The 23328-nt window shown below is 41.8% G+C and overlaps 1 protein-coding gene across 1 annotated transcript in view; it reads right to left on the bottom strand.

Moving 5' to 3' along the window:
* Positions 1-15996, bottom strand: part of LOC115139439 (solute carrier family 35 member F1) — a 105739-nt gene extending 89743 nt beyond the window's left edge. The window contains exon 1 of the mRNA XM_029676807.2: positions 15545-15996. Within this exon, the coding sequence (XP_029532667.1) occupies positions 15545-15669 (125 nt within the window). The 5' untranslated portion in view covers positions 15670-15996. The remainder of the gene's footprint in view (positions 1-15544) is intronic.
* Between the last annotated feature and the right edge of the window lie 7332 nt (positions 15997-23328).

Here is a 23328-nt window from a genome sequence, read left to right as displayed (position 1 = left end):
AGACATTCAATGGTGGATGGACCGACATTTCTAGAAGTAAAAATGTCAATTTGATTTTATTTTCAATGGTTTACAAGCTAAATTGCAATGGTCTGAAGGGATAGATAGGTCCATTCTATGAATTCAATTGTTATGATTGAAATGACACCCACCCTGTATTCAAGAGCATGTTGTCCATCCACAATTGAATGTATATTCTATGTCTATATTTCTATCATTTCAATAGGTTTTCTATAGAGGTTTGACAGGATAATTGAAAATAATAGATATTCCCATTCAAGTCAACATTCTGTGATGTGTGGACCTCCAACCATTTGTGGTACCATTTGAAAGTTGAAATTTCAATTTGTAAGTACAGCCAAAACATGACACCCACCCTATATTCAAGAGCATGTTGTGTCTAAACTGATGGCGGGCACAACACAAAAAGCTCAGATGATGTGAAATACGGTCTAAGTAACAACATGTGCGAATATGAAAAAAGTTTGATGTTAAAAGGTGTTAAAAGGTCAAAACAAATCTTAATATTTTTTAAGAAACATATCAAGAAATGATACAATATTTTAACAACCCTGTTTGTAAGCTTTTAAATGATATCAAACTCAACCGTTGATCTTTTCCAGTGATGAAGACCTGAATGTCTCATGGTATGGCGGGGTATGCAAAACGGGTCAACGTTGAACACCTTTATCTCCTGAATGTTTTGGTATTCAGGTCCAAAAAGTCACTTTCTGACCTCTTCCATTGGCAAACATACATTGAACGTTTTGTTTAAATAAAAAAGGAATGCTGTCAAAAGGTGGATTGAATTCAAATGGATCTCACCTATACCAATATATAGGCGTCATGGTTGGGACCAACTATGGCCTCTTCCATAACCTTTAACAATGCTATGCTACTATAGTTTGAGTTAGTCAGATACTGAGTGATACAAATGTTGAAATACACAGTGTGGGATATATTGAAGAGATATACTGTCAATTAACTGTTTGTGCTTCTACACCTGCATTGCTTGCTGTTTGGGGTTTTAGGCTGGGTTTCTGCACAGCAATGTGTGACATCAGCTGATGTAAGAAGGGCTTTATAAATACATTTGATTGGTTGAATTTGATTGTATAGTGGCATGGCTGACAAAACATGGGCCATGTCTGAATACCTAGACGTTCTAAATAGTAGGCTTTTGTGGTAAATGAAATAGAACATTTTATAGTATGTACAGTTCAGAAAATATAGTATGCTTTAAATATCAGGATGTCATACTCATTTCATTTATGAATACATTTGTGTTGATATTTGCTTACTGCATATGTTTTTACTTAACAGTATGCTCTAAATAGTATGTAGTACTATTAGTAAACAATATGTTGTTTTAGTAGGCAAGACAGATTCGGGACACGGCCATGGTTAATTTCAGAGACACATGCAGATGGAAAAGACAGCATCATTAATTTATTACCAACCTGGCAATGATGAGACCATGTACCTCATAGATGTGACAGTCTTTTCCTTTACTCATATTTTCTTTGAAAGAGTGTATTAGCCTGTGAATAAGGACATTTAACTGCAAAATGAGCAGTGAAGTGGGTAGACTACACAGTGCTGTAATGCAGCATTTGCCAGTATCAAACACAAACAGGACATTGTCCATCTATGAATCTTGCCAGGAGTTAACCCTGCTGGGACTGCATGCCCTATTTTCAGTTGAAACTTTTCCTCAGCGAACAGTTTGTCTGACTCTATAGGATTGAATATGACAACACAGTGCTTCTCCAGAGTGCGAACTTTGGTTTCTGATGAGCCATGTAAGGCTCTGTGGCTTGACTCACATTTGAATTACATTCTGAAATTAAACTCCAAAACTGCAAGTGGCATTCAATGTTGGCTCAGCAAAGAGCTTTAGTATTGTTTCCAGAGACAGTGAGTAGAATTGGTTTGTTAGACCAAGCTCTGTCTATGGATATCATGTTGAGCTGAGTATTTCAAATATTTCACAAAATGTTGTCAAACTATTTCAAATCGATTTATCTTCATTCATTTCAAATTAACAGTACCAACTGAATTCCAATTTTGTATTTAAAAGTAATTGATTAAACCAAGCACCAGTCTTCGCTTTCCATCTTAATAAGTGGGCAGATAGATTCTAGGGTTCCCTTCAGCTGTTCATTGCCTAGTCATGCTGCCATAGGAAAGGGGAACAAAGTTGCGCCACAGACAGAAGGGGTAAACCAGAAACGTCAACATGGGCTATAAAGTTTAAGCATCAGTTTAGAATGTTTTCTCAACAACAAATATGGTAGTGAGAGGAAGTCCAGTCGCGGGTAGTGGGACAGGATGGAACTAGGTGAAACTGGGCCGACATTCTGCTAATTTTCTCATCAATTTAACAAATAATCAGTGTCCCCAAAACTAAAATCTGTTACGAACACAGTGCACTAAGTGTTATAGACTTGACGCTTTGTCAAAGTTTTTAAAATTTGCATTGTTTAGAAGGAGTGCAAGGTCGAATTCAGTTTACAGAGACGCTCACTTCACAGAAATAAGCAAATACATACTACAACAACCAATAGGATATCGCCAGCTTGGGCTTGGCTTTGCCCACCTCCTTGCTTGTTCTGCCCACTATGCTTCATTTGCTCCCACTGTAAACAACACAGATTAACTATCTTGGGTTAGTTTTAAATACCTTCGGTTGCGCTGTGTGACCCACAGTGGACATGAATGTCTTGGATGCCCAGAACAATGCTCTCCGCCTGCCGTTTCCTCAGACAGCCGCCCAAATTCCATGTATTATACCCCAGGTTGCCTGGCACTGAACCCCTCCTATTGGAGCCCAAATCACACTTCACAGCCTGCCAAAAGGTTTAAAAGATATGAAAATAACCTGTCTACTACATTTTAAAAGCCACCATTAATTTCTATCTATTTCTATCAAATAGCCGTTTCCTTTGCAATGCTGGAACCGAGAAAGTCCAATTTTATCTTTAGCACACAAGTTGGAACAAGTTTTGTATTTATATTAGCAGCAGATGAGCACCTTTTCAGGAGTTGAAAAGATGAATCTCCCTTTTCAAGTAAACATGCTCTACGTGCTTGACTTGCACAAGGTTGAATGAAAACAACTAAAGAGAGAAAGAGACCCTCAGCCTGGCAGATTCTGTGCTCACTATTTCCATCCTCTTTACTTCTTTGAGGATAGCTTCCCAACGAAAACGCAACACGTTGATTAAATCTCCATAATACCATTTGTTTTTATCAAAGTACAAAACATCTCCTGCACCTATTCATCGAGGAAGCTTGTGGTACCTTAGTAGACGTTATCTAAGGGCACAAAGACATTTGGAGGGAGGTCCTTGTGTTCATCTCTATTGTAACTGAGAATGAGATCGCTCTGTCAATCCTGCGACTTATCGATCCCAGCCTAAAGTATGTTAAACAACAGATGCATGCGTTGCCCTGTTGCACCGCTGCAAGACAGTCAAAGTAATACATCTCGTTATGAGGTGAGAGAAACCCAACCAGGTTGGTAATTGAAATAAAAGAGCTCAGTGAACAGGACAGAGCCTCCATTTTCTATAGTGAAACATAATTGCGCTGCTAAAATCACTCTGGTTTATGGCCTGAAGCCAGGCTGGGGTGGATGAAAATAACCCTAAAGCTAATGAATTCAGAGGACATGTCCCTTTTCATCCATCTTTCAACACACCGCGGAATGAATGTTATTACAGTTCTTGTAATATTTAATGAAAAATAGAAACAGTGTGACAGGCAGCAAGGAAAAGCTCAAAAGCTGCGTGAAGACGGATGGATAATTCCCGTAAACACATTGCTCTGGGTAAATACCACAGAGCCAAAGAATTCGCTTCGTCAGCATAAAGTGGAGAAAGAAATCAATGGCAAAGTTTGGTGATAGTCTATTGTTCTCTGTTGTTGTGTTGAGTTCCCTCAAGTTAGTCTGTAGCAAGCTGCAAAGCAATACAATTGCACAGTTCATAAAGGGCAAAGCAGTACATGAACTGGAATCGTTTGTAATTGTCCACCATTTCCCTTTAGGATAGAGTACGCATTTACATAATGTATAGACTGCAGTTTATGAAGCTATTCAAATGTTGATTTGCAGTAACCTTTTAGCCTTACCAAAACAAATAGATTCCGATGCTGCCATTAGCCTATAGCTAAAATGTTAGAGAGATGATTATGCAAAACCCCTAACATGTCTCTTCATCAGTGAGTCTATCAAGTAGAGAAGCAGACACCCTTTATGTGATAATGCCTTCGAAGCCCGTGTTTGGAGGATATTTTGGAACGGGTGTTGCTAGGCCCAAGACGAAGTCTCACTGTGCCAATATATCCGCCAAAACACCGGCTCCGAGGGCATTATCACTTTTATGCAACGTGTTACCAGCATGATTCAAATAATGATTTACATATTTGAATTAAAAACATTATTTTGATTAATTCATTCATACTGTTTCATCCTTCCACACGATATAGTCCCGACACAAATCTAGGGTCATACCCAAGCCGGCTGGTCGTTCGTTCTATCGGTTCGGTTGCCAGAGACGTGACCTAGTCGTTATGTTTTTTTTTGTTCTGTATCTATGGGTTTCGACCCAGTCGTTTGTTCTAAATCTTCTATTACCATACTGGCTAGCAACGTTCTTATCCCTTGCTTGCTAGCTAGCCAACTACGGATAACTCACAGTCACGTCAAACAGTGCAATAAGCTGTTTTCTAGGGACATTCATTTGGATACATCTATAACAATGTGCAATTCATGCGTGATTTCACCTGGTATAGAAAATGTGCTCCCTCTTCAGGACGGAGGAGCTAGCCAACAACACAGCTAACACAATTACTCCAAACTGAAGCTGGAAGGACTGCACTTTGTTTTACCTGTCTTCTATTGACATTTCTTTGTACAGTTGAAGTCGGAAGTTTACATACACTTAGGTTGGAGTCATTAAAACTTGTCTTTCAACCAATCCACACATTGCTTGTTAACAAACTATAGTTTTGGAAAGTCGGTTAGGACATCTACTTTGTGCGTGACACAAGTCATTTTTCCAACAATTGTTTACAGAGAGATTATTTCACTTATAATTCACTGTATCGCAATTCCAGTGGGTCAGAAGTTTACATACACTAAGTTGACTGTGCCTTTAAACAGCTTGGAAAATTCCAGAAAATGATGTCATGGCTTTAGAAGCTTCTGATTGACATCATTTGAGTCAATTGGAGGAGTACCTGTGGATGTATTCCAAGGCCTACCTTCAAACTCAGTGCTTCTTTGCTTGACATCATGGGAAAATCAAAAGAAATCAGCCAAGACCACAGGAAGACAATTGCAGACCTCCACAAGTCTGGTTCATCCTTAGGAGCAATTTTAAAACTCCTGAAAGTACCACGTTCATCTGTACAAACAACAGTACGCAAGTATAAACACCATGAGACCACACAGCCGTCATACCGCTCAGGAAGGAGATGCGTTCTGTCTCCTAGAGATGAACGTACTTTGGTGCGAAAAGTGCAAATCAATCTCAGAACAACAACAAATAACCTTGTGAAGATAATGGAGGAAACAGGTACAAAAGTATCTACATCCACAGTAAAATGAGTCCTATATCGACATAACCTGAAAGGCCGCTCAGCAAGGAAGAAGCCACTGCTCCAAAACCGGCATACTGCAACTGCACATGGGGACAAAGATCGTACTTTTGTCCTCTGGTCTGATGAAAGAAAAATAGACCTGTTTGGCCATAATGACCATTGTTATGTTGGGAGGAAAAAGGGGGACGCTTGCAAGCCGAAGAACAGCATCCCAACCGTGAACCACGGAGGTGGCAGCATGATGGTATTAAGGTGCTTTGCTGCAGGTAGTACTGGTGCACTTCACAAAATAGATGGCATCATGAGGTAGGAAATTATATGGATATATTGATGCAACATCTCAGGACATCAGGACACATTTTCTATAGGTTTGAGGTCAGGGCTTTGTGATGGCCACTCCAATACCTTGACCTGTTTGTCCTTAAGCCATTTTGCCAGAACTTTGGAAGTATGCTTGGGGTCATTGTCCATTTGGAAGACCCATTTGCGACCAAGCTTTAATTTCATGACTGACGTCTTGAGATGTTGCTTCAATATATTCACATAATTTCCTACCTCATGATGCCATCTATTTTGTGAAGTGCACCAGTACTACCTGCAGCAAAGCACCCCCACAACATGATTCTGCCACCCCCATGCTTTATGGTTGGGATGGTGTTCTTCGGCTTGCAAGCATCACCCTTTCCCCTCCCAACATAACAATGGTCATTATGGCCAAACAGGTCTATTTTTGTTTCATCTGACCAGAGGACATTTCTCCAAAAAGTACGATCTTTATCCCCATGTGCAGTTGCAAACCGTAGTTTGGCTTTTTTATGCCGGTTTTGAAGCAGTGGCTTCTTCCTTGCTGAGCGGCCTTTCAGGTTGTGTCGATATAGGACTCGTTTTACTGTGGATATAGATACTTTTGTACCTGTTTCTTCCAGCATCTTCACAAGTTCCTTTGCTGTTGTTCTGGGTTTGATTTGCACTTTTCGCACCAAAGTACGTTCATCTCTATGAGACAGAACGCGTCTCCTTCCTGAGCGGTATGACGGCTGTGTGGTCCCATGGTGTTTATACTTGCGTGCTATTGTTTGTACAGATGAACGTGGTACCTTCAGACGTTTGGAAATTACTCCCAAGGATGAACCAGACTCGTGGAGGTCTACCATTGTTTCTGAGGTCTTGGCTTATTTCTTCTGATCCTCCCATGATGTCAAGCAAAGAGGCACTGAGTTTGAAGGTAGGTCTTGAAATACATCCACAGGTACACCTCCAATTGACTCAAATGATGTCAATTAGCCTATCAGAAGCTTCTAAAGCCATGACATCATTTTCTGGAATTTTCCAAGCTGTTTGAAAGGCAGAGTCAACTTAGTGTATGTAAACCTCTGACCCACTGGAATTGTGATACAGTGAATTAGAAGTGAAATAGAAGTGAAATAATCTGTCTGTAAACAATTGTTGGAAAAATTACTTGCGTCATGCACAAAGTAGATGTCCTAACCGACTTTCCAATACTATAGTTTGTTAACTATAAATTTGTGGAGTGGTTGAAAAATGAGTTACTCCAGCCTAAATGTATGTAAACTTCCAACTTCAACTGTACATATAAAGATATACAGTGCCTTTGGGAAGTTTTCAGAGGTCTTGACTTTTTCCATATTCTGTTACGTTATAGCCATATTCTAAAATTGATTAAATAGTTTTTTACCTCATCAATCTACACTCAATACCCCATAATGACTAAGCAAAAAACTTGCTAATTAAAAAAATTATTATAATAATGAAACATCACATTTACATAAGTATTCAGACCCTTTACGCAGTACTTTGTTGAAGCAACTTCGGCAGCGATTACAGCCTTGAGTCTTCTTGGGTATGACGCTACAAGCTTGGCACACTTGTATTTGGAGAGTTTCTCCCATTCTTCTCTGCAGATCCTCTCAAGCTCTGTCAGGTTGGATGGGGAGAGTCGCTGCAAAGCTATTTTCAGGTGTCTCCAGAGATGTTCGATCAGGTTCAAGTCCAGGCTATGGCTGGGCCACTCAAGGACATTCAGAGACTTGTCCCAAAGCCACTCCTGCGTTGTTTTGGCTGTGTGCCTAGGGTCGTTGTCCTGTTGGAAGGTGAACTTTTGTTCCAGTCTGAGGTCCTGAGCGCTCTGGAGCAGGTTTTCATCAAGGATCTCTCTGTACTTTGCTCCGTTCATCGTTGCCTCGATTCTGACTAGTCTCCCAGTCCCTCTCACTGAAAAATATCCCCATAGCATGATGCTGCCACCACCATGCTTCACCGTAGCGAATGTGCCAGGTTTCCTCTAGACGTGACGCTTGGCCTTCAGACCAAAGAGTTCAATCTTGGTTTCATCAGACCAAAGAATCTTGTTTCTCATGGTCTGAGAGTCTTTAGGTGCCTTTTGGCAAACTACAAGGGGCGGTCATGTGTGTTTTACTGAGGAGAGGCTTCCGTCTGACCACTCTACCATAAAGGCCTAATTGGTGGAGTGCTGCAGAGATTCTGGAAGGATCTCCCATCTCAACAGAGAAACTCTAGAGCTTTGTCAGAGCGACCATCGGGTTCTTGGTCATCTCCCTGACCAAGGACCTTCTCCCCCGATTGCTCATTTTGGCCAGGCGGCCAGCTCTAGGAAGAGTCTTGGTGGTTCCAAACTTCTTACATTTAAGAATGATGGAGGACACTGTGTTCTTGGGGCCCTTCAGCATGCTGCAGAAATGTTTTGGTAGCCTTCCCTTCAACTGTGGGACCTTATATAGACAGGTGTGTGTCTTTCCAAATCATGTCCAATCAATTGAATTTACCACAGGTGGACTCCAATCAAGTTACAGAAACATCTCAAGGATGATCAATGGAAACAAGATTCAGGGTCTGAATACTTATGTAAATAAGGTATTTCTGTTTTTTGTTTTTAATAAATGTGCAAAAAATTTCACATCCGGTGATCATCCGTTTACCTACTCTGCGTCTCACAAAGACACAGCGTTTGGAACCAAAAATCTCAAATTTGGACTCATCAGACCAAAAAGACAGATTTCCACCCATCTAATGTCCAATGCTCGTGTTTATTGGCCCAAGCAAGTCTTTTCTTCTTATTGGTGTCCTTTAGTAGTGGTTTCTTTGCAGCAATTCGATCATGAAGGCCTGATTCATGCAGTCTCCTCTGAACAGTTGATGTTGAGATGTGTCTGTTACTTTAACTCTGTGAAGCATTTATTTGGTCTGCAATCTGAGGTGCAGTTAACGCTAATGACCTTATCCTCTGCAGCAGAGGTAACTCTGGGTCTTCCTTCCTTGTGGCGGACCTCATGAGAGCCAGTTTCATCCTAGCACTTGATGGTTTTTGCTACTGAACTTGAAGAAACTTTCAAAGTTCTTGAAATGTTCCGGATTGACTGACCTTCATGTCTTAAAGTAATGATGGACTGTTTATCTTTGCTTATTTGAGCTGTCCTTGCCATAATATGGACCAGAGCTCTGTTCGAATACTCATACTAACCGCACTAACCGTACTATTTGTGACGTATATAGTATGCTTATTGGTCATTGTATGGATATAGTTAGAATGCCAAAAGTTCCCAGATGTCATACTAAATTCGCCAAAATATGAAGTATACACACAGAGGACACTATTTCCATACTTTAGGGCCCATAATGCAATTAGGGTAGAAGCTATTTAGGAGCCTCTTCGACCTAGACTTGGCACTCCGGTAATGCTTGCCGTGTGGTAGCAGGGAGAACAGTCTATGACTAGAGTGGCTGGAGTATTTGAACATTTTTAGTGCCTTCCTCTGACACCGCCTGGTATAGAGGTCCTGGATGGCAAGAAACTTGGCCCCGGTGATGTACTGTGCCGTACGCACTACCCTCTGTAGTGCCTTGTGGTCGGAGGCCGAGAAGTTCCATACCAGGCAGTGATGCAACCCATCAGGATGCTCTCGATGGTGCAGCTGTAAAACCTTTTGGGGATCTGAGGACGCATGCCAAATCTTTTCAGTCTCCTTTCGGGGAATAGGTTTTGTCATGCCCTCTTCACGACTGTTTTGGTGTGCTTGGACAATGTTAGTTTGTTGGTGATGTGGACACTAAGGAACTTGAATCTCTAACCTGCTTCACTACAGCCCTGTCGATGAGAATGAGGGCGTGCTTGGTTCTCCATTCCCTGTAGTCCACGATCATCTCCTTTGTCTTGATCACGTTGAGGGAGGGGTTGTTGTCCTTGCACCACACGGTCAGGTCTCTGACCTCCTCCCTATAAGCTGTCTCATTGTCGGTGATCAGGCCTACCACTGTTGTGTCATCAGCAAACTTAATGATGGTGTTGGAGTCGTGCCTGGCCTGAGTGAACAGGAAGTACAAGACGGGACTGAGTACGCATCCCTGAGGGGCCCCCGTGTTGAGGATCAGTGTGGCAGATGAGTTGTTACCTAATCTTACCACATCGGGGCGGCCTGTCAGGAAGTCCAGGATCCAGTTGCAGAGGGAGGTGTTTAGTCCCAGGGTCCTTAACTTATTGATGAGCTTTGAGGGCACTATGGTGTTGAACGATGAGCTGTAGTCAATGATTAGCATTCTCACATAGGTGTTCCTTTTGTCCAGGTGTGAAAAGGCAGTGTTGAGTGCAATAGAGATTGCATCACCTGTGGATCTGTTGGTGCGGTATGCAAATTGAAGTGGGTCTAGGGTTTCTGGGATAATTGTGTTGATGTGAGCCATGACCAGCCTTTCAAAGCATTTCATGGCTACAGACGTGAGTGCTACGGGTCGATAGTCATTTAGGCAGGTTACCTTAGTGTTCTTGAGCACAGGGACTATGGTGGTCTGCTTGAAACATGTTGGTATTACAGACTCAGACAGGGAGAGGTTGAAAATGTCAGTGAAGACATTTGCCAGTTGGTCAGCGCATGCTTGGAGTACATGTCCTGGTAATCCGTCTGGCCCTGTGACCTTGTGAATGTTGACCTGTTTAAAGGTCTTACTCACATCGGCTACAGAGAGCGTGATCACACAGTCGTCCGGAACAGCTGATGCTCTCATGCATGTTTCAGTGATACTTGCCTCGAATTGAGCATATTTAGCTCGTCTGGTAGGCTCGTGTCACTGGGCACCTCTCGGCTGTGCTTCCTTTTGTAGTCTGTAATAGTTTACAGGCCCTGTCACATCCGACGAGCGTCGGAGCCGGTGTAGTACGATTCGATCTTAGTCCTGTACAGTCGTGGCCAAAAGTTTTGAGAATGACACAAATATTAATTTTCACAAAGTCTGCTGCCTAATTTTGTATGATGGCAATTTGCACATACTCCAGAATGTTATGAAGAGTGATCAGATGAATTGCAATTAATTGCAAAGTCCCTCTTTGCCATGCAAATTAACTGAATCCCCAAAAAACATTTCCACTGCATTTCAGCCCTGCCACAAAAGGACCAGCTGACATCATGTCAGTGATTCTCTCCTTGACACAGGTGTGTGTTGACAAGGACAGGGCTGGAGATCACTCTGTCATGCTGATTGAGTTCGAATAACAGACTGGAAGCTTCAAAAGGAGGGTGGTGCTTGGAAACATTGTTCTTCCTCAGTCAACCATGGTTAACTGCACGGAAACACGTGCCGTCATCATTGCTTTACACAACAAGGGCTTCACAGGCAAGGATATTGCTGCCAGTAAGATTGCACCTAAGTCAACCATTTATCGGATCATCAAGAACTTCAAGGAGAGCGGTTCAATTGTTGTGAAGAAGACTTCAGGGCGCCCAAGAAAGTCCAGCAAGCGCCAGGACCATCTAACTAAAGTTGATTCAGCTGCGGGATCGGGGCACCACCAGTACAAATTTGCTCAGGAATGGCAGCAGGCAGGTGTGAGTGCATCTGCACGCACAGTGAGGCAAAGACTTTCGGAGGATGGCCTGGTGTCAAGAATGGCAGAAAAGAAGCCACTTCTCTCCAGGAAAAACATCAAGGATAGACTGATATTCTACAAAAGGTACAGGGATTGGACTGCTGAGGACCGGGGTAAAGTCATTTTCTCTGATGAATCCCTTCCGATTGTTTGGGACATCCAGAAAAAAGCTTGTCCGGAGAAGACAAGGTGAGCCCTACCATCCGTCCTGTGTCATGTCAACAGTAAAGCATCCTGAGACTATTCATGTGTGGGGTTGCTTCTCAGCCAAGGGAGTGGGCTCACTCACAATTTTGCCTAAGACCCCAGCCATGAATAAAGAATGGTACCAACACATCCTCCGAGAGCAACTTCTCCCAACCATCCAGGAACAGTTTGGTGACGAACAATGCCTTTTCCAGCATGATGGAGCACCTTGCCATAAGGCAAAAGTGATAACTAAGTGGCTCGGGGAACAAAACATCGATATTTTGGGTCCATGGCCAGGAAACTCCCCAGACCTTAATTCCATTGAGAACTTTTGGTCAATCCTCAAGAGGCGGGTGGACAAACAAAAACCCACAAATTCTGACAAACTCCAAGCATTTATTATGCAAGAATGGGCTGCCATCAGTCAGGATGTGGTCCAGAATTGAATTGACAGCATGCCAGGGCTGATTGCAGAGGTCTTGAAAATGAAGGGTCAACACTGCAAATATTGACTCCTTGCATCAACTTAATTTAATTATCAATAAAACACTTGTGAAATGCTTGTAATTATACTTCAGTATTCCATAGTAACATTTGACAAAAATATCTAAAGACACTGAAGCAACAAACTTTGTGAAAATTAATATTTGTGTCATTCCCAAATCTTTTAGCCACGACTGTATTGACCACATAGCGTATCATTACAGCAGTATGTACCGGTATGTTGTTAGCTAGCTACCTAACATTAGCTGGCTACTTGTACATCAAACTTGCCAGAATATTAACTATATGCTATCTAACTAACAACACAAAGTTTATTGACTTGATTATTCCTGTCATTCTTAGCTTAGCTAAATGGTATAGTCAATGGACATTCGGGTGCTTTTATAAATTCGCTCTGGCTATCTACTCCGATTTCAGAGCACTCTCGTCTGAGTGTACCAGAGCGCAGAATAATGAATTTACAAGTGTTCAACACCCATTGAATATGGCCGGTGTCAGTAAACTTTGGCAAAAAAAACGTAATTAAATTGTTGCCAGCAGCACAGTTACAGTCACCAATGGTCTGGATAACATGAAAACTGTCTAACCAGCTCTGCTAGGGCAATTAAAATGGTCAGAGTGGTCCCAATTGTGTCTGGAAGTAGCTAGCAAGCCAGCCAATGTTAGCTTGGGTTCTTGACTGCCGTATGCTCAAATCAACCCTAATCCTTGGCCCGAGCGTCCAGTGTGCGCTCCGAGAGCAAAACGCTATGAATTTACAAACAATCTGACAACACTCTGAATTTACGAGCACACTCTGGCACTCCAGATTGAATTTAAGTACCCACCGAGGTTGTAAAATGTCTAACTAGTCATTTGTTATGCTAACTAGCTAGCAAGAGGTTGCATAGGAACAGCATCAACTTCCGGTAGACAGGCGAAGAGCTAGTACGCTCAACTAAAAGCATACTGCTCATTTACAGTATACTAAAATGAACTATTAGTATATAGTATGTAGTATACAGTATGTTAGTATAGGTATTCAAACACAGCTTTGGTCTTTTACCAAATAGGGCTATCTTCTATATACCACCACTGCCTTGTCATAACACAACTGATTGGCTCAAATGCATTAAGAAGGAAAGAAATTACACAAATTAACTTTTAACATTGTGCACCTGTTAATTGAAATGCATTCCAGGTGACTACCTCATGAAGCTAGTTGAGAGAATGCACAGCTGTCATCAAGGCAAATGGTGGCTACTTTGAAGAATCTCAAATATTAAATATATTTTCATACTCTATATTACCAGTCAAACGTTTGACACATCTACTCATTCCAGGTTTAAAAAAAAAATTGTTTTTACTATATACACACACACACAGTTTACTATTATTCTTTTTTTATTTTATATATATATATTTTTTTATCCTGCTACCACTCACTTTCTCCTAATCCCTGCCTATATGGACATATCTACCTCAAATACTCCAGTATCCCTGCGCATTGTAAAATTAGTACTGATCCTGTATATAGCTTCCTCTCTTTCGTATTTCAATTTGTGTTCCTTTTTTCTCACATCAATTATACTTTGTTGACATTAAATACAGAACTGTTAGGTAGGGCTTGCGTGTTAAGCATTTCACTGTACATTTACATTACATTTAAGTCATTTAGCAGACGCTCTTATCCAGAGCGACTTACAAATTGGTGCATTCACCTTATGACCTCCAGTGGAACAGTAGTGCATCTAAATCTTTTCAGGGGGAGGGGGGGGGGGGGGGGTGAGAGGGATTACTTTATCCTGTACTTGTTGTGCATGTGACAAATAAAACTTATACTTGAACTTTATGTCAGGGATGGCTTTTTCATCTCTCTAAGCATAGATCTATTGTACTCTTGGACAGTTCAGTACAGTAACTTCCAGCTGGTAAGAGAAGCCTTGATTCTTTGTGCAGCCCTTGGCAACAGCCCCAGTAAGAGATACAACAGCGAGTCACTTTCCCCGGGAGAGTGGAATTCTCTCCTTCCAGGACAACAATAGCCCCAGAGCAGCACAGTGGGCAACCTGATCTGGGCCTGCACAGATTACACCTCGCGGGACATTGTTCTCTGGCTAAATGGGAGTCCAAGGGATGAAAGGGCCAGCAGATGGCAAGGAGAGGAGAGAGCAGGCTGACCAAGACAAGACCACCAGCTGTCATCCTTCACTGTGCCCTCTCACTGTCGCAGCTGGTCCTCCATTACCCCTGTCTGAGGCTCAGAGGCACACACAACAAGCAGATACACAAGCACACGCCACACACATTCCGCGAGACAGGAGACTTCCACTTGCTCGAGGCTAGAGTGTACAACCACACACACTTCTTAAGGTGATATGGCACTGGCAAACACACACACACACAGCGTTGAGTCAAACCAAAGTTTAGGAGAGTGGAAGAAAAGCAAGCAACAGAAAGTATTCATTTAGTCACTTAAGACACTCTGCTCCTGGGTTGTGGTAATGAATGTCTAGTCGAATTCTGTCCAGGGGTGTGGATGACTCAAATAAACCATTATTTTCAACCTATGAGTCTCCAACAGGTTTTATACTAGAACACTTGAATAGGCTTTGCTGAAAGACCCCCACGGACGCAAGAATACGAACTCGTGTTGGATGGGGGGGATACACAACAGAACAAAGACCATCCACTGGGCATTACTCTGATGACCACTCTTAATAAAGAATTTGCAGAGACTAGTAGCTTAATCACTATTATTTTCTGACCCGTGAATAGCCTACAATTGTTAATTGGAACCCCCAAGAGTCTGGAATGTTGGTTTTGGCCTTTTGGACATCATTTGAGAGAAAAGGTAACACCCTTTAAACGCATGAAACAAGCAGGATGAAAAAACATACCATTCCATAGGCTATAACAAGCACATTATCCATCATTATGAGGACAGACAATAATATATGAGCTAGGTAATTGTGATTAATGCAGGTGGCTGATGATGCTGAATTTTCAGGCACCAACGCTATTGTTGAGTACAAATATAAAAAACACATAACCAAAAACAATATTTCAATATAGATAGAAAAAAATATATTGTATTATAAAACTGTATTTATTCACACACTATGCTGAAATGTGTTTTCTTTCTCTGACCAATGCTCTGCTGTTTCAGAAGATGATGACGTTTTGATTGACGTGCGCTGAATTTTAAACCTTGGCAAGTGGTGCTTTACAAAAGAACCGATTGAATCAACAATCATAGGCTATGTCAAATGATTCTGATGTCGAATTTAAAACTTGAATAGTATGCATTTTTTTAAATCAAATTTGGTCCAGTAAAATCTGCAGTAGCATAACATTTCTCATCCTTACCTGCTAAACACTTTTCTTATCCTTTGAACCAGGGTCGGCGATGACGTGATAGTTTCAGGAGGCATAGTCTCAATGGTGGTGACAACATGATTCTGCTGTGAGGGAATCATCTCTGAACTAAACATTTAACAATCAGAAACCAGGGCGCATTCTGCTCCGTGCAAGGAGATGACGTAGGCTCGGGCTACTCCACGAGGGTCGAGATCCAATTCTCCGGACGCGCGATGGATAACCTCAGCATTCCATAATTCACACAGGTGAAGGTGATGTTGACGATATTGATGTACTTCCACAGTGAGGAATGTGTTTCGGCCCCACAGCCTTTGGCGCGCGGGGGGCTCGTGCAAGATGCACCTGTTCCTTAGTGAAAATGTTTGCAGAGGTACCCCTGTTCGTCAGCGTGCATTTTCTTAATGCCTTCTCCGGACTGTGCGGTGATTCTGAGAGGCGACTCGTTTTGGATGAAACGTACCTTTATTAGCCAACAGGGGGAGTGCTTTCACCACAGGTAGTGGGGTTGAACCAGTGTGTCGAACCTGAGGAATAAATCCACGGATTTAGGCCCAACTGGAATGTACCAGCAATGTAAATAGCCTCCAGAAGGCAGATAATTGTGCACTGTGTAAATAGTCCCTACTAATAGTCTGGTGTGTGGTTATAACAGATAAGCAATGCATGTGTAAATGGGCAAAAATAATAGCGTATGGAAATGACAATGTCATATCATTTCAGTAATACTATTTACTAGGCTTTTACTTTTTCAGTTTCAAAAGGGTCTGGACTATGAATATTCTGCAGGGCCTAGTGATTATTTTAATGGCAAATAAGAAGGAAATATTTGTATATTCATTTAAATAATTGTCATCATCCATATCAGCTGAATTATAGCAATGTTTCTAGTGCCTATGAATATGTTTACCTAGATTCACTATACCTCGCTATCTCTCGCTACCTTGAAGTCAAGTTAGCTATTACATATTCTCGTGTGGCCAACCTTTGAAGTCCTGTCTCGAAGCCTGAGGCCAGAGGTCCAAGGCTAGCTGTCGCAAGATCAGATGTCAAGGAAAGCTGTCAGAGAGTTTGTAACTAAACCACAGTCACAAAAAGAGAGCTGAGCTCTGCTTCCTATAGTCAGAAAGAACCTCAACATAAACCTAGTCCTTTTTTCTCTCTCTGCTCGTCTCTTCCCACACAGGGAAATATTCTCAGGCGGTCAAGACAGGCTATATTTGGAGCTGTCAGTCTTCTTGTTGAAAGCCCATGAGTCGGAGTCACTCGTGAACTGTACTCAACAATCACACTATTTGCAGGGAGAAAAACAGCATCTTTAACAGGAAGTGTGTTATCAAAGGCTTCCGAGATTAAACGCCATGTTCCATGATTTATGAAATTACCTCTGGACAGCAATGGGATGAAAGGGTCTCTTCTCTCAGATATAGAGAGGTGCCGTGTAATTCTGCAGCAGCACAGTGTATGAGAATCTAGGGAGACTGTGTTGAATCATCAGAGACCTTTGTCATTATTGTAATTCAAATGGCCATGCTACACATTGTCAGAGGAACTACAGCTTCTTATTTAAAAAATAAATAAATAATAATAATTCAACTTCATATCCATAATCTCCAGCACCACCCCAACATCAACATATGTGAAAATGGCACGTTTATCTTTGTTGGGGAAAAAGACAAAGGAAGACAAGTTTTTTTTAAATGACATCATTGGAGTGCATCATATGATTTTAACCAATTAGGAGTAGGAATTGCCTACTAATTGGTTGATGTCACTGGAAACAAATGTTCCTCTCTTGTTTTTATAGAAATGTGCCATTTTCACATACAGTGCCTTCAGAAAGTATTCACACCCCTTTACTTTTTCCACATTTTGTTGTGTTACAGCCTGAATTTAAAACAGATTAAATTAATATTTTGTGTCACTGGCCTACTACACACAATACCTCAATGTCAAAGTGGAATTATGTTTTTTGAAATTTGACAAATTATTTACAAAATAAAAGCTGAAATGTCGTGAGTCAATAAGTACTCAACCCATTTGTTATGGCGAGCCTAAATAAATTCAGGAGTAAAAATGTACTTAACAAGTCATAATTATCACGTTTCAGGTAAGACCCAGATGCAGACAACGTCAAAGTAACAACAGTTTATTAATCAAACAGGGGCAGGCAAAAGGCAGGTCAAGGGCAGGTAGAGACCAGTAATCCAGATAGGTGGGGCAAAGGTACAGGATGGCAGGCAGGCTCGGGGTAGGCAACGGTCAGTAATCCAGACATCCTTCCTAACTCAGTTGCCAGAAAGGAAGGAAATTGCTCAGGGATTTCACATTGAGGCCAACGGTGACTTTAAAACAGTTACAGAGTTTAATAGCTGTGATAGGAGAAAGCTGAGGATGGATCAACAATGTTGTAGTTACTCCACAATACTAACCTAATTGATAGAGTGAAAAGAGGGAAGCCTGTACAGAATACAAATATTCCAAAACATGCATACTGTTTGCAATAAGGCACTAAAGTAAAACTGCATTAAAAAAATGTAACAATGAAATGAACTTCATGTCCTGAATACAAAATGTTATGTTTGGAGCAAATCCAACCCAAGACATCACAGAGTACCACTCTTCATATTTTCAAGCATGGTGGTGGCTGCATCATGTTATGGGTATGATTGTCATCGGCAAGGACTAGGTTTTTTTAATTATAAAAATAAACAAAAGAGCTAAGCACAGGCAAAATCCTAGAGGAAAACCTGGTTCAGTCTGCTTTCCAACAGACGCTGGAAGACAAACTCACCTTTCAGCAGGACAATAACCTAAAACACAAGGCCAAATATACACCGGAGTTGCTAACCAAGTCGACATTGATTGATCCTGAGTGGCCTAGCTACAGTTTTGACTTAAATCTGCTTGAAAATGAGGGAGACACAATATTATATTTGAGAGAGCTAGGTTTAATGTATGCAAACAGGAGCAGGGTGAAACCACCGACAGTTTTATCACAGCTGTTCACAAGCTAGCAGAACACTGTCAGTTTGGCACACTCAAGGAAGAGCTGATCCGAGATCGGATTGTCATGGGAATAAGAAATATCTCACATTCTGAAAATTTAGTTGGATTCCCAGTTTATCTTGTCCAAAGCTGTAAATCAGATTAAGCAGAGTGAGACAGTAAAGATAGCAGACGATGCTGCGCCGCAGCAGCTCCTTGCAGAGAGAAGAGAGTGAGGAAATAAATGTGTTTTCATACCGTGCTAAAAAAAAACAGAGGGGAACGCAGAACAGAGCCAGACGTGGAGAAAACAATCACAGACAGGGATAGCTAGTGTTTGTCGCAAATGTGGGAAATCACCTTTCCACAGATGGAAAGATTGCCCAGCAAAGGATGCGGAATGTAGGAAATGTCACAGGAGAGGACACTTTTGAGCTGCCTGTCGATCAAAGCAAATGCATGAGGTCTCAGAGCAGCTACAGCAGCTAGAGCAGGACAGCATCTTTCTGGGGGAAGTAAGGGAAAAACAATGCTGGCTTGCACTCAGATATCAATGGGGAGGTTTAGTCATCTAAACTAGACACAGGGGTAGCAGTGACAGCAATCTGGCACTAGGCTATAGTAGATATGGCCCTTTTCTCTCTACAAACAAAAAACTGTAACGGCCCATTAATAGAATATTACCAGTGGTAGGGCAGTTGGTGAGTAAACTGGAGAGTAAAGACACAAGTGCCATCCAGCTTGTCTTATTCATTGACTCTCTTACCAGACCGTTGCTGGGGCTGCCAGCAATTGAAGCATTGTAACTCATTGAGAGTGCACGCGAACTGGAGGAGCCAGGGGAGGTTTTCGAAAAGACATTCCCAAAAGTGTTTTCTGGCCTAGGAAGGCTAGAAGGTGACTACAAAATCTGCCTGAAAGAGGATTCTGTCCCCTATGCCCTTGCCACCCCCCGCCATGTGCCTGTCCTTTTATTGGCCAAAATAAAGGAAAAGTTGGGGAGGATGGAAGAAATCTGGCCTGTGTCTAAAACAGAGAGTCCCACTGACTGGTGTGCAGGGATGGTGGTGTCCCAAAAGCCAATGGGGACATAAGTAAGGATCTGTGCAGACATGACTCATTTGAATGAGGAATTCTGCAGAGAGAGACACATCTTACCATCAGTGGAGCAGTCGCTGGCTCAGTTGGAAGTCTTCACAAAGCTGGATGCCCGCTCAGGCTTCTGGCAGATACCCGTCACCAGAGAGTAGGTCGCTCACAACGTTTATAACACAGTTTAACGTTTTGCCATTTGGAATCGCTTCCGGTCCTGAGTATTTCCAAAGACGCATGTCCCAGCTGTTGGATGGGCTAAGTGGCATCATAGTCCACGCGGACGACGTGCTCATGTGCGGACAGGACAGAGCAGAACATGATGTAAGGCTCACAGCAGTTCTGGCCAGACAAAATCAAAGGGGACCTGGCCTCACATACAGTGCTGGCCCAGTACCGCCCCAACGCTAAGACAAAGGTATCAGCAGATGCATCACCTCTATGGGCGGTCCTCACACAGATGCAGGACAACATGTATGCTATTGGACGCCACTCCATGTCACAAAGCTTATCCAACACATTGCAAAGGTATGCACAAGTGGAGAAGGAGGCATTGGCCATCACATGGGCATGTGAAAGGCTCAGCCAATACCTTATTGGCATGCAGTTTACAGCAGAGACTGACCACAAACCACTGTTGGCTCTGTTAGGGACAAAAGCTCTGTACGACTTGCCTCCCAGAGTTCTGCGCTTCCGCCTTAGATTGCTGAGGTTCACCTACAAGATGGTGTATGTGCCAGAGAAGGAACATATCACAGCAGACGCACTCACCAGGGCCCCAATTAAACAATTAAATTAGACACCCATAACCACAGCTGGAGTTATCAATGGATTAAAGTTCATTTTTTCCAAGCAAGGGGTTGCTGAGGTCCTGGTTGGAGATTACGCCCCCCAGGTTTCTGTGAGCTCCTTTTCCGCAGAATATGACTTCACACATGTGACCAGTAACCATTACCATGCACAGAGTAACTGTGAGGCAGAGAGAGCTGTAAAAACAGTCAGGGGACTAGCAATAGTGCTGAGGAAAGCGGATGCCCCACGTGCCTATGTGGTGGACACAGGCTCAAAACACAGAGCTCTTCCAGATCTAACAGACACACAGGCTGAGGAGGCCACAGACAATGCACAAAAAGAGGGGGAAGAAGAGAGAATGCTCACAGAGCCACAAGCTCACCCAAAAAGGGATGTGAAGCCACCAAAGTGGCTGAAAGACTATGTTATGTGAATATAATACATACTGTTGAGGACCATACCCAGCAAAAGAGACTGTACCTAAGTTGATGCATAGGAGTTCAGACTGTGTAATTTAATGCTTTCATACTTCAGGATGTGAAGTAGCATGTTAAAGTGAGTAATACTGGTTTTCAAATTGCATTTCAGTTATGCTTCAATGGTTATGAATGTTGAATTTTTGTTCATTGGTGAGGGGAAGATGTAGTCAGATGGCCCTTGTGGGTATCAGTAACCTATATATGACTTACGCAGACTAGGCTAGTAAACGTGCTGAAGCTAGAACCTCGTTGTCTTGCCTCCCTATTTTGAGAGGGTTTAAAGGGGGCTTTACTATTCTTAGGTAGAGGAATGACTTTTGCTTCCCACCAGGCCTGGGGGCACACTTTCTAGTAGGCTTAATTTGAAAATATGGCAAATAGGAGTGGCAATATCATCTGCTATTATCCTCAGTAATTTTCCATCCAAGTTGTCAGATCCCGGAGGCTTGTCATTGTTTATAGACAACAATCCTTTTTTCACCTCTTCCACATTCACTTTACGGAATTCAAAATTACAATGCTTTGTATTTCTTAATTTGGTCAGATATACTTGGATGTGTAGTGTCAGTGTGTGTTGCTGGCATGTCATGCCTAAATTTGCTAGTCTTGCCAATGAAAAAATAATTAAAGTAGTTGACAATATCAGTCGGTTTTTGTGATGAATGAACCATCTGATTCAATGAATGATGGAGCTGAGTTTGCCTTTTTTCACAAAGCTTTTTACTATAATTATTTGTAATTTATCTTTGTTTCATAGTCTAGTTTCTTTTTATTCAGTTTATTCACATAATTTCTCAAATGTTTAATACGTTTGCCCATCGGTTGTACAGCCAGACTTATTTGCTATTCCTTTTGCCTCATCCCTCTCAACCATGCAATTCCTCATCAATCCACAGGGATTTAACAGTTTTTAGTCATTTTCTTAATGGGTAAATGCTCATTAGTAACTGGAATAAGCAATTACATAAATGTGTTAAGTGCAGCATCTGTTGGCTCCTCATTACACACCACAGACCAAAAAAATATTCTTTACATAGGAATCACTACAAAACATATTGTATGACCTCTTACACACTATATTATGCCAAGCCTTTGGAACTTCAGTTTTCCTGGATATGGCCACTATATTGTGATCACTACATTGAATGGATCAGGATACTGCTTTAATGCACATTTCTGCAGCATTAGTAAAGATATGATCAATACATGTTGATGATTTAATTACTGTGCTGTTTGTAACTACCCTGGTAGGTTGACTGATAACCTGAACCAGGTTGCAGGCACTGGTTACAGATTGAAACTTTTTCTTGAGTGGGCAGCTTGATGAAAGCCAGTCAATATTTAAATCACCCAGAAAATATACCTCTCTGTTGATATCACAAACATGATCAAGAATTTCATACATTATCCAGATACTGACTGTTATCACTTGGTGGTCTATAGCAGCTGTTATTACAACAAGAGAAAGATGCTGTCAAGGATGTACCTTGTCAATGTGTTGCCCCGTGTTGCTCCCAACAATATACCTGTGGATCTAATGAATCCATCAAACTGTTTGGTCTGAGACCAGTTAGAATACTCCAGCTATTATCTGATAATACACACTTTAATTAGGCTACATATTACATTATTATCTAATCATTCAGATGTGCTTGATTTACATTCGTTGGTACATGTTGGGAACGGCTGCTTCCTACAATTATGCAGACATGGTTTTGGAATGTAATATATTTTATCATCAGAAATATGTCATGTGTATTTGACTTTTATATGGCATTGTCATTGCGATTTTATGTTGGGACTATTATTCGGGAAAATATCCTTCCCAGACTCACCTGCGTGTGAGGAGGAATCACAGGAGAGATGTGTGACAGAGAAGTGAAGTGATGTAACTTGTTGTGCCACTAAGGTTTGTGCTGCTGCTACATGGAAGGATTAAACTATAGAAAAGAACTCGATTGTAACCCAACTCGTTATCATCGAACCCACGGGTCCTTCGGAGGTGATAGATAATAATTAGGGTTACAATTACATGTTTCCAGACACTGCTCTAATCATCCATCGGCTGGAAGTTGAAAAGGTGCTGGGAAACATTTTCATGCACCAACACTCAGGCTCTCACCTATCGGAGTTGTCATGGAAACATTTGATGATCAGGCGGAGAGCTGGAGTATTTCTGCCACACACACACACACAACACAGCCAGATGCACAGGCAACCTCTCTCTCTGGTCTCTGTGTCTGTTCTACTCAAGGGTCACTTTCAATACAGGAGGGACTACTCAAGAGATAGCTGGTACCTGCCCACACTATTGGTTCTCTTGTGGCATGTACTCTACACACATGCAGCCTTGTCCATGTTCAAGGACTGATCATTGATTTCAACATGTTGTTGTAGTACTATGCTGCTGTCTGTTCATATTAA

Source organism: Oncorhynchus nerka, linkage group LG13 (genome assembly GCF_034236695.1).
Source record: "Oncorhynchus nerka isolate Pitt River linkage group LG13, Oner_Uvic_2.0, whole genome shotgun sequence".
Classification (NCBI taxonomy): Eukaryota; Metazoa; Chordata; class Actinopteri; order Salmoniformes; family Salmonidae; genus Oncorhynchus; species Oncorhynchus nerka.
This window is presented reverse-complemented; position numbering and strand designations above follow the sequence as displayed.